At 48.5% G+C, this 12612-nt stretch overlaps 1 protein-coding gene across 5 annotated transcripts in view; it reads left to right on the forward strand.

Annotated features, from left to right (window-relative positions):
• Nucleotides 1-12612, forward strand: part of DPF3 (D4, zinc and double PHD fingers, family 3) — a 295296-nt gene that overhangs the window by 150099 nt on the left and 132585 nt on the right. For all 5 annotated transcript variants that reach the window (XM_010855808.1, XM_010855812.1, XM_010855809.1 and 2 more), the window contains 2 exons: nucleotides 5474-5601; nucleotides 12412-12507. In XM_010855808.1, coding sequence (XP_010854110.1) covers nucleotides 5474-5601; nucleotides 12412-12507 — 224 coding nt within the window. The remainder of the gene's footprint in view (nucleotides 1-5473; nucleotides 5602-12411; nucleotides 12508-12612) is intronic.

Genomic DNA, 12612 nt, shown 5'->3' on the forward strand with positions numbered 1-12612 from the left:
GGACCCGTAGAGGCGCGTGGGTTGGGTGACAGCTGCTGCCACTCTGGAGAGAGTAACGATCCGTGGGTTTATATCCATGTGTATAAAATCAGGCTAATTTAAAGATGAATTATGTGTGTGTGTTTTAGACCATTTTCTTTTAATGTTAAGTGTTTGATGGCTCCTGTCAGGTTATGTGGTCCCCAAATTTGCTTGAGGATCAAAATGAATATGCTTTTTAAAAATTATTAAACCCTATATCCAGATGAACTGTATTAGAATAAAACTGAATCAATGATGTCCCTACGGGCTTCGTAGGGAGCGTGTCTAGGACATGCATTGTGCAGGAGCTTGGACCTGTTACTTTATTTCGCCTTCATGCTGGGACCTCCTGTGGTCCAGAGGCCGGGAGTGTACCTTCTGCTGCCTTATGGGGAGGGCACTGTCTAGCCGGTCACTCTGACCTTGCAGGCCTTACCCAGAGTGCTTTGAAACCATGTTTGCCAGGGGTCAGCTAGAATGCTGTTTGGGAATGGCTCTCAGATGGGTATCAGGTAGACAATGCTAAGAACTGTATTTAAAATGTCCTCCCAGTTTTGAGAAGCCAAATTTTAGCAAATGTTGCTTTTAATGCTATAAACCTGTAGTGTTTCATAGGGTAACCACCAGTCACGTGTGGCCATGGGACACTTGAAACGTGGCTAGTCTGTATTGAGTTGTGCTGAAACTGTAAAATGCACACTAGATTTCCAAGGTTTAATGTGAGTGAAATAATGTAAAATATCATGGTAATTTAAAAATATGGATTACACGTTGAAGTGATAATGTTTTGGATATATTGGGTTAGATAAAATGTATTTTAAGACTAATTGTACCTATTGCCCTTTGCTTTTATAAATGTGGCTACTAGAAAATTTAAAATTACATGAATGGCTTGCATTATATTTCTGTTTGACAGTGTTGCTGTGCCATTAAGTCAGAATCATTCAAACTTCAATGATAATAACATATAGCATTTGTAAGACACTTAAAACACCCCAGGCTGTTTACATGTATGATCTAAGTGTGAATCTTAAGTTTTAAATAGGAAAAGGGTGAGGAAAAAAATTGATAGCCTCTCTTCCCCACTCTTTCACACACTAGTTTTTGTGGGGATCTTTTCAGAGTTTCTTTATGGGGTATGCTACCACATTTAATTCTCATGCTAATACTATGAAATAGATACTATGATAATTTCCATTTAACATATAAGGAAAAAGAGACTTAGAGGTTGAAGTAACCAGCCTGCGGTCCTTTGGCTAAAACATAGCAGGGCCAGGGATTGACTTCAGGGTTTCTGAAAGCAGAACATCTATGAGCCGATTAAGTACTTTGGAAAATTTCTCTGTGACCCTGGGAAGGTCTCTATGTCTTTCTGGGCCCCACATTTCTCATGAAGTGATTGGACTCTGGATGCTGTTGGGGGGTCGCTTCTAGCTCTTCAAATGTAGGAGAGCCCATTCAACTCTTCCCATTTTGCTTCTCTTCTCCCTCTTGCTTCTGACCTTGTGCCCATCTCAGAGCGCCAGGACCAGAAGACCAAGAGGGTGGATTGAGTGATCAGAAAGCAGGATGGAGGAATAGTTAGTGGGGGAGGAAGAAGGAGCAGGGGGAGGAGGAAGAGAAAGTTTCCTAGCGACGAAAAATTCTGTGAGTTCAGTACTGTCGTGCTGAGTGAACACCCCATAGAGATGTTCACATAGAACACAGTCAAAGACCTTGACACAGCCCTGCCCTCGGCCTCAGCAAAGGTCTGCCTTTTATCTTGAAATATGAAAACTGTGGAGAGGGTCTAGGAATGCAGTGAACATGCACGAAGGTTTGCAAAAAGACTTTTCATGGAAGGACCAGATCGAGGCAAGGTGAAGTTCATACAGACTAGCAATTAGAAGAATGGATTCTGAGGCAGATAGGGGATAAGGCGGGATTTTGCCCCTGACCAGCTTTCTGATACTGGGCAAGTTCTAAGTCTCCCTAAGCTGCAGCATCCTTATCTTGAAATGGGATGATAACTGTACTCACCTCTCGGGCGGTGGTGGGGATTAAGTGATACACGGCAGTAACAGCTGACACAGTTTGAGTGTTTACTACCTACCAGGCATTCTGCCACATGTAGATTGTGTTTTTATCTTCCCTTGTACTTCAGTCGGTAAAGAGTCTGCCTGCAATGCAGGAGCCCCGGATTCAATCCCTGGGTCAGGAAGATCCCCTGGAGAAGGAAATGGCAACCCACTCTAGTATTCCTGCCTGGAGACAGAGGACAGAGGAGCCCGGCAGGCTACAGTCCATGGGGTTGTAAGAGTCGGACATGACTTAGCGACTAAACCACGACCACCAGGCATTCTGCGTGTGCACAAACACATCAGTGCTCGTTGGGGCTGAGCCTGCAGACTACTGCTAATTCAATGAGTGGGGCTCTCGTCACCGTCTTTACTGCGTCTAGGAAACATCATTTGGCTGCATTCTTGTCCTGCTGAGTGGCTCCTGGTGAAGTTACTTAACTTTTCTGAGCCTCGGGTGACTCGTTTATAAAATGAGATAATTAAAGCAGATGATCTGTAAGGCCTTCTCAACTGTAAAATACTGTGCAGTTCTGGAAATAGAATTTATTTAGTGTTGAGAAGGCTGAGGGGGATACTAAAATATGAACTTGGTATATATATAAATATATATATATATATGATTCTTATAAGTTTGAAGGATGGTGAACAGCTGTTCTCTTTTGGCTGAGGACAGGACATGAGGCAACACATTTTAATTGTTTGAGATTAGACATTTGGAAGACTTGGGAGAAAGACTAATGTGTCACTGGAGCAGGCTCTAGAGCTGCACACTTTGAACTCATCAAGGCAGACGGTTGGCTATTTTTCTGACACTGAGATGTAACTTCATCACACAGTCCTTCCCTGAAGCCTTGATCTTAAATAGATACCCCACCCCCCACGGCCCCCAGCACCATATTCTTCCTTCACATTTCACCCTGTTGTTTTCCTCCATAGCACTCATGACACTTTGCACATTTATTTTGTACTTTCCTGGTAGCTCAGACGGTAACGCGTCTGCCTACAATGCAGGAGACCCGGGTTCGATCCTTGGGTCAGAAAGAATCCCTGGAGAAGGAAATGGCAACCCACTCCAGTACTCTTGCCTGGAAAATCCCATAGACCGAGGAGTCTGGTAGGCTACAGTCCATGGGGCTGCAAAGAGTCGGACACGACTAAGCTACTTCACTTCACTTCATTTAGCACTTAATGTCTGTCCTTTTAGATTGTAAACCATGTAAAAGCTGGATTGGTCATTATTTGGCTCATCGCCTGTGTACCTGTTCTAGCATAGTGGTTGTCACATAGCAGGTGCTCTGTGCAGGTGCTCAGTAAATGTTTGCAGAATGAATAGATGGGTGAATGAGTTTCAGGGGCGGTTGGCTTGGTGGTAGTGCTTCTTGATAGAAGTGAACCCTCTGCTTGCCTTTTTTGGTAAGAAAAATCCCAAAGACCTTACCTTTCCACAATGTTAGATACTGTTTCTCCTTCCCATCATCATCTCCTGGGGTCTGATCACACGTGTGTGTGAGTTTCTTCAGTTTTGATGGGCTGCCTGAGTGCCCTTCCTTATGGGCTGGTCAGCCTGCATTTGGTTCTAGTGGAAGAGACAGAAGGGGTACGTGGGGTTTCATTTGAGGGAGAATAAAGCCCGAGGGCTTCCCTGGTGGCTCAGACGGTATAGAATCTGCCTGCAGTTTGGGAGACCTGGGTTCCATCCCTGGGTTGGGAAGATCCCCTGGAGGAGGGCATGGCAACCCACTCCAGTATTCTTGCCTGGAGAATCCCCATGGACAGAGGAGCCTGGCGGGCTATAGTCCATCAGGGTCACAGAGAGTTGGACATGGCTGAGCGACTGAGCACACCCATACAAAGCCCAATGGAACATGGCTTGGTTGTGTTGACTCTTTCCATTTGCTCCCCCAGATCTGCTTTTTGTCCTTCTTTGCACTGCCCTGTGCCCCCGGAAGTTGACCTCAGTGGCTTTCTCAGTGAGGTTCCCTTGACCTTTGGCTTCCGGTTGAGGTTGGCCAACGGAAGGACGGAGCAGGAAGACCAGGGAAGGAGAGAGCGGTTGGGCGTGTGTGCCTGGGTTCTCTGGCCCACAGGCTCACAGAACTCCTACACAAGAGCTTGCCCAGGCTCTCTCTAGGTCTTGCAAACACACTCTCTCTGTCCCTCCAGGAATAGCAATGCTCATAACTCCCTACTGTTAACTCCCCCTGGGTGCTTCCCCATTCCTGTCCCCTCATTCCTGTCCACTTTTCTGTGAATAGTCCCCACACTGGACTCCATACAGATGGGCCATTCGTTCCCCCAACCATTTTCTGGGGCACCTCACCCTTGTGGTCTTGCACCATCTTTCCTGATAGAAGGTTGGGACCATGCGTCTAATTGCAGGGTCTGGGGGTATGAGGTACAGGATCCAAAGAGAGGGTTGGAAGGATATTTTGTGGTTAATCTGAGTGCGATCACCTGTTCCTAAGGTTTCTGTTTTTAGTGAAACAACGACAACAAAACTGACCAGAAGACCTCCACCCATCCTCTGGGTAGGAGATGGGAGGACTTCTCGAGAAAGGGGGTTCAGTGTCTCTCTCTGGTTTCTCTCATGGGCAGGGCTGGCTCTGGTTGCCACTGCTCAGGTGACCCCATGACCTCCAGCCCCAGGAAGCCAATCAAACTCTGATGTCTTCAGAACACACGGCCCGATGTGCGGGCACTGCAGCTCTTGGCTGCTGATTGGGGGCCTGTTAGGCATCCGCTCTTTCATTCTGTTTCTTCCCTGGGCTTCAGAGGCCTTTACTTCCCTGGTGAGTTGATTAGAACAGCCTCTCTGAGGTTGAAATAGCTTTTCACGGAGCAGACTGGAGCTGGGCAGCCAGCATGGCCGCGGGGAGGTCATGGAGTTGACAGATGAGAGTTGGCATGGAGGGAGAGGATAATAAGACTTGAGGCCAACACTGGTGCACCGCTTTAGAGTTTTCAAAGTGCTTCAATGTGAAGGAACACATTTATGCTCCACAAAATGGCCTGGTCGGGGGGCTGGGCATTGTCATCCTCACTTTGTAGATGTGCAAAAAAGGGCTGGGGGTGGTCCTTGAGAGCCTTGCCCAAAGTCACAGGGTTGGAGAGTGGCAGAAGCAGGACAGAGACCCTGCCCATCTGACCCTGTGTCCATCAGGTGCCCCTCCTACCCAGCCTCCGCTGTCTCTGAGGGAGCAGGCAGGGCTGGGCTCTGACTAGGAGACTGGGAACTGGAGATGGAAAAGCCGGACCCAACTCCAGTGTTTGCATTCGACCAGGAGGAGAGCACGCAGGCCACCTCAAGTCCTTCTCAGATGCTGCGGCTCCTGCTTGCCCCGCTCCTGTCCCTCCTGTCCTGAGTGGGCTGATGCTGCCTTTCTATTTTTCAGAAGTGGAGCTGCCCCTGAAGAAGGATGGGTTCACCTCAGAAAGCACCACCCTGGAAGCCCTGCTCCGCGGTGAGGGGGTGGAGAAGAAGGTGGACGCCAGGGAGGAGGAGAACATCCAGGAAATACAGGTATTTCTGTGCTTGTGGGGTAGCGGGGGCCAGCGGGGGAGGCGGTGAGCCCGAGCATCACTGCCCTGCCTCCAGAAGTGCAGTCCCAAGTTGGGGCCTCCTCTCCAGGGCCAGGACCGCGTCTCCACTGCTCCGAGGCACCGTGGCTGGGAAGCTGGCCTCTGTCTCCCCGTTCATCCACTCAAAATGGAGTTTGGGAGCCTGTGTGTGCCAGGCACTGTGCTAGGCCCTGGGGACACAGTGATGAGCAAGACTGACCGAGTCCTCACCCTGGCAGGGCGCCAGCAGCAGAAAGCTTGGGTGGACGGCAGCCAGCCTCCCAGGTAGCTCCCCCCCAACCCCTGCCTCACTCCCTATCCTCCTCTGCTCTAGTTCACTGGCTGCCTTGTCCTTCCCCAGCCCGCCACTGCTCCTTCAAGGCCAGTTTAGAAGTCACGCCGCCCGCTGCCTGGCGGGGTTGGTGGCTCCTGTCCCCGTGCGTCCACCAACCGCTGTGCACAGCCCAGCTAAGGCTGTCACCAGGCAGGGTCACCAGGCAGCCTTAAAATGGTGCACTCTGTTTCTTTATGTTTCTTGAGTCGCCATTGTTGGCACAGCAAATTGTAATAATATTAATACAAATATGAAATACTAGTGTTTAATAATTAAGCATAATGAGATTATTAAAATTAAATCACATTTATACTTTGCATTAAAATTTGATGTTTTATGTTGTACATGTATATGGCTATAAAATTACATCTTTATTATTAATTTTGCATTCAATTTAATATTTATGTATTAATTTATTAGCATGGTAATTAAATGACTACCAGTTACATGTTTGGTCTGCTTTGTAAGGACCGCCAGCATGCGAATTCTGTCCAGTTGGGGACGGGGCCTTCGTGTTCACCACTGTACCCTTGGGGCCTTGCATGAGTCCAGCAGAGTTAGGTCACAATAAAGGCATTGAATGAGTCCATGAACGTGGCCTCCTCTGCCATTCCTGCCTTCAGATAAATATGTGCTAAGTCGCTTCAGTTGTGTCTGACTCTTTGCAGACCCCATGGACTGTGGCCCGCCAGGCTCCTCTGTCCATGGGATTCTCCAGGCAAGAATACTGGAGTGAACTGCCATTTCCTTCTCCAGGGGATCTTCCAGCCTCAGGAATCAAATCCGTGTCTTAAGTCTTCTGCATTGGCAGACCGGTTCTTTACCACTAGCGCCACCTGGGAAGCCCCAAAAGAGAACAGGCTCTGTTCTATCTAGAGCCTGAGCAATTAATCACCAGGCTCCTCTGTCCATTGAATTCTCCAGGCAAGAATACTGGATGGTCGAGTCTCTTCTGATTGGTCGTCACAGCATGGCTTCTCAGAGTTACAGCCCTACTACAGATCCTTATTGATGCAAAACTTTATTTGTCTGACACACCTTGGAGTCATCTTCAACCCTGTCTTTCTCCCACACCCAGTATGCGTTCATCAGGTGTCCTATCCACTGCTCCCTTAACGCAAATCCAGAGAGTAGCTCTTCTCCCCATATGTCCTGCTGCTACCCTGGTCCAGGCTCTCGCACCTCCTGTCTGAACTGTTGCTGTTGGTTTCTGAGTAGCCCCTGCTGATGACTGACGGGGGCCTTCCTTGTGTGCAGAGCCCTGCACTGGCCCCTGTCCTCCCGAGTAAAAGTCATGTCCTGTCCCCTCCCTCTGACTCGCTGCTTCCTCTGCAGGCTCACTGGGCTCCAGGCACCCCGATCTTTCGCTACTCACTCTTACACCAGGCACGCTGCACCTCTGGCTGTGCTCTGGCTGCTTCCTCTGCCTGCCAAGTCCTCTCCCCAGAAGTCTGCTCTGCTCTCACCCTCACCTTCTTCAAGTTCAGCCCCTGTCTCTTCTGCTCTGTGAAGTTTCGCCTGACCGCTGAATGTAATACCACATCCTGTGTCCTCCCCAGCCCCCAGCAGTCCCCATTCTCTTACTCTGCTTTCCTTTTCTTTCCCCCCAAGGGTTTATCATCTAACATAACTTACAGTTTACTAATTTATTATCCTATTGTTTGTTTTCTGTTTTTGTTTCCAACAGAATGTAAACTCTTCGAGGGCAGAAATCTCTTGTCTATCTTGTCTGCACCTCTTTTGTATCTCAAAGCCTAAACAGTGTCTGGCACATAGTAGTTCAATTCCGTTCAGTTCAGTCGCTCAGTCGTGTCTGACTCTCTGCGACCCCATGGACTGCAGTAGACGCACAATAAATATTCATTGCGTGGATGCACGAGTGAACAGATTCCTGTGAGTTGCCATCCCCCGTCCATCCCCTCTCCATGTCCTGCTTTGATAGCTGACCTTTCACCCCCAAATGCAACTCTGCTTGTACCATACCCTTGTTTAAAAAACTCAGCCTAACACGCTTTTGTTTCCTGCTAAATAAATGCAAAATGATGAGTGTGATCTTCTTGGGCCTCCTCTCTTGGCTCCTAACCTAGTTTTCAGGCTTATTTCCCACGATTCCTTTACTCCTTCTGTTCTCCAGCCTTCTTCCCTCCGTGCCTCTGGTCATGCTGTGCCCTTTATCTGGTGAGCCTTTTCTTCCATCGCCACGTGTACAAATTCCTTCCATCTATTAGGCTCGGCCCCAATAGCACCTTCCCCGTGAAGCCTTTCTTGATCACACCCACCCCCTAGTTCTCTTTTTACCCCTGGCATTTAGAGCACCTAGTATTTTCTTTTTCTTCCTCTGCTTTTTTTTACTCTTCATGTATTATACCCCATTTTTTGGACTTTTAGGTCTTTGAAGTCACTGTCTGTCCCATCTGTAATGCCGGTTAAGAGTATTTTTGCACAGTTAGTGTAATTTGACCAAGTCAGTGAGAGGGACAGAGCCATTGCTCAGAAGTCTTGATGCTCCAGTGATAGGCAGCCCTTTCTTTTTGAGCTGGAGATGAGTGTGAGTCCTTCTCGGGCAGCATCAGGCCAGTGTGCAGGTTGTCATTGTTGAATCATCACCATCGCCCTCATCCCTGATGTAAACTGAAAGCCTACTGTGTGCAGAGCACAGGGCTGCCATCCGCTGTGCTAGAAGCCAAAACCAGGTCCAAAAGCCAGATGCGTGTACATGTTTTTATTGACTTTGATTGTTAAAATAAAGTATGCATGTGGCAAAGGAACCGTTTTGTTCATTTTCCTTTCTTTCATTCATTCCACCAAAATTTATTGAGGGCCTCCTCTGAGCAGGCATTGTGCTGGGTTCTGGGCAAACAGGGAAACCAAGGAGAGACCTGTCCCCACCTCTCGTGCTTGTGTTCTAGTGTGACGTATAGATGGAAAGCAAGTAAATGAGTCAAACAGCTGCCTTTCAGGATAAGCGCCATGAAAAGAACAGAGCGCCAAGGCTCCGTCTAAAGGAGGGACAGATTCTAGGTGGTGTCCTAAGGCAGACAAGGGCTCTCCCCCAGTCCTGTGGGAGGAGGAGGTGTCAGCAAAACGAGGGACCTGTGGAAGGGCTTTCTGGGAGGAGGAATGGTGCTCTTGAAGTTCTCATGATAGATCTGAGCTCATTGCATTGAAAAAACAGAGGCTGGTGCAGCTGGAGCAGGGTGCCAGGGAGGGAAGGGCCCAGGATGGGGCTGGAGAGGCGGGCAGGGCCAGACCTGGAAGAGATTCATGATTTCATGGGACATGAAAAAGCAATCCATTCGAGGGGTTTTAACCAGGGCAGTGAATTTGTGTTTCCTGAAGACCTGTCTGGCTGCTGTGTGGAAAGGAGACTGGATGCAGGGCCTGCAGTGGAAGGAGGGAAATCAACTAGGAGAATTTTGCACTGTTCCAACAAGTGATACTGGGGTCTTTAAAGAAGAATTCCTCTGAAATGCAAAAAAAAAAAAAAATTCCTCCTTTTTAAATAAAGCCAAAAAGCACAATCACAAATGATCATTACCATCTCTGTAAACATTGTTTAGAGTCTCAGGGAGAAAAGTTATTTGAAAATGTGTTTGTTTTCCAAGTAATACCCTTGGCCAGGGAATGTAGGTATGTCATGGGGGGTGAGCTGCGTCCCTAGCTGGACACAACTGCCCTGCTCTCCTGGTACAGGATGCCCCCTCTGCTTCCTGAGCTCTGAATACGAGTTCTGTTTGTGAAGAGCTCCTGGCTCCTCCTGTGCTTTCTGGTGTCAGGGCCACGTTGCAGGAAACGCAGAAGCACGGGAAACGCCGCTGTCACATGTGAGGCCCGAAGCTCAGACCAGAGGTTCTAGAGATGCAGGGAGGCTGATGGGAAGAGGGAGGGAGAAGTCAGTTTCCTCCCAGATGTTGAGACTGTGCAGTGTGTCTGGGGACAAGTGCAACTGCCCTCCCCAGCTTTTGCCTTCTAACCCAGAGTCTATATGGTGGGTAATAAACACCTTCATAATAAAACAAATTCGAATGGAGTCAGAATTGCACTGAGATGCCAGAGGCAATGACCTTTAAAGTCAAGACACTCAGAACTTACCATGATTAAATGACTTTCAACACCCAGAAAGTTTGCAAGGTGGCTCTACAAACAGCAAGAGCACATCTTGTATTTATGCTACATCTTTTCACTGAAGGCTGCAGAGCACCTGACTTGTCACTGTCCCACCGGTCTTCCCCCTGATGGTTCAGGAAGCCAAGGCGCAGAGAGGCTGGGTTGCTTGCGCTGGGCCGAGACCAGCATCCCCGAGCCGCGGGCCAGAGATTGTGTCCAGTTGCTGCTGCTGCTGCTCTTAGGTGTAAGGTTGGCTCAGAGAGCCTCAGTGCTATCAGCTGATGGTTTCCCATATGAACCTGGTAGAGAAGCCAGAGACGGGTTTACTATACCTGTTTTGAGTTCTTTGGGAGATTTGGTTAATTAGCAATATCCTGACCACAGTGATGGAAATGGAACACTCTGACAAGAAGGCAGTGGGAGAAGGTCACTGGAAATTCACCCCTGGGCTTCCTGCATTGAGGGCAAGCCAAGGGCATGGCCCAGGAGGCCACCTGAACAGTGATGGTGACACTAGAAATCAGTACCGTGCATGCTGCCTTCTAAGCCTTTTCATAGCTTGTGTGATTGTCGCACCATCACCACAGGATGGGTGGATGCTGGTGTCCTGTATACCTTGGCGCCGCCCCCCTTTCCAGCATCGTCTTTTGCCAGTCTCCCTGAGCCGCTGAGCGCTGGTCACACTGGCCTCCTCGTGCTCCCTGGACAAGCTGTGCTCACCTCCCTGCTTCTGGGCCTCTGCTCATGCTGATGCCTCTGCCTGGAATACTTTCCCTTCTCTTCTGCCCTTGGTCCTTGTTCCCAAGGTTAGTCCCTGTTCATCCTTTACGTCTCAACACCCTTTGTTCACTTCCCCAGGTGAGCCCTACCTGACCTCAGATAAGATAAAGTTTCTTTCTAACAGCCTCTCACAGCGCCTTGAACTTGTTTGCCGCTGTTTTCGTAGCAGTTATAATTATATGATTATGTATGCTGTTTGAATCTGTCTTCCCTGCATTAGGCTGGGGAGTCCACTGGGGCCAGGTCTGTAGCCACACTGTGGCTGATCTAGGACAGCTCCTACCATGCAGTCAGCCCTAGATAAATGTCTGTTGATTGACTGAATGAATGAGTTCCTATTTTGTAACTGGGGAAACTGAGGCATGAAGCAATGATGACTCTCCCAGGGTCACACAATCAGCTTACAAAGAAGCTCCTAGGACCCCTGACATGGAATCCATGGGCTCCCCTTCCCCTTATCCCACTTCTACCCTGGGGGAGGGGAGGCTGGTCCTCTGCCATAGTCTCTTATCCCTCCCTTAAACCCGGAGATACGGTTTCCATTTTCTTGTCTCCCACCAAGTGAGTGAGGTGCTCAGGTCCTCTAAGAAGTATCATAATATGCCTTGGAATTCTCAGACACAAGAGCTAGGAGAGAAATGGAAACACTGAGCTGATGAACCTGACCTTGCTTTGGTTGTGGATTCTGCTACATAATCTTGAGCAGTCGAAACTGTTTTCAGCCTCAGTTTGTTTACCTGTAAGATGGAAGTTGGCTTCTCTGCTGCAGTATGACTTGCAGGGCTGTTGGAGAGAGAGAATTAAATTGAAGCTCTATTACAAGTGCTGTAATGACAATCCAATTCTCTTAAAAGAAATAACAATGGGAGATGAGGAATAACACATGCATGTCAAATTCTGGTCAGATGGATAGGAAGTTACTTGTTTTCGTCAAACTAGGCAGCATTCCAGAATGCCAGGGAAAGGAGAGACGTATTTTCATGTCTTTGAGGTGGCCCTTGAGGGACAAAAGGAAAATTACATTAAAGTAAGCTTTAGGAAAAGACCCTGATGCTGGGAAAGATTGAAGGCAGGAGGAGAAGGGGAGGACAGAGGATGAGATGGTTGGATGGCATGACCAACTCAATGGACATGAGTTTGAGTAAGCTCCAGGAGTTGGTGACAGACAGGGAAGCCTGGAGTGCTACAGTCCATGGGGTCGCAAAGAGTTGGACACGACTGAGTAACTGAACTGAACTGAAGTTTTGACCAGACATCTTGGGCCTACATAGAAGAGTACCCTTACTAGAGTATTCTCTTTTTAGAAAACACTTTGTGGGCAAAAAGTGTTGAAAAGGTCGGTATTCTGGGAGGACTTGGCTGGAAGGGTCTGGGAGAGAGAGTCGGTACACAGGAGCTCCAACTCCTGGCCAGTGTTTTGGAGGCCGAGCCACGGCAGCATCTTCACTGTGCTAAAAATAACAACAAAACACAACCCCCTCCTCGTTACCCTCTGAGGATCTTCTCCTTTGTGCTTCATTTCTCAATGCTTCTATGTTCTTCTTATTTCAGAGGGTTTTAGAAAATGATGAAAATGTAGAAGAAGGGAATGAAGAAGAGGATTTAGAAGAGGATATTCCCAAGCGGAAGAATCGGACCAGAGGACGGGTAAGCTGGGGATGCCAGGAGGGAGGGAAGAGATCAGGGAGGTGGGGGGCCTGTCAGACAACTGGACCCCAGATTCAGAACCCAGCTGCAGCTGGATAGAGAGTG

Source organism: Bison bison, unplaced genomic scaffold, assembly GCF_000754665.1.
Source record: "Bison bison bison isolate TAMUID 2011002044 unplaced genomic scaffold, Bison_UMD1.0 scf7180017864368, whole genome shotgun sequence".
Classification (NCBI taxonomy): Eukaryota; Metazoa; Chordata; class Mammalia; order Artiodactyla; family Bovidae; genus Bison; species Bison bison.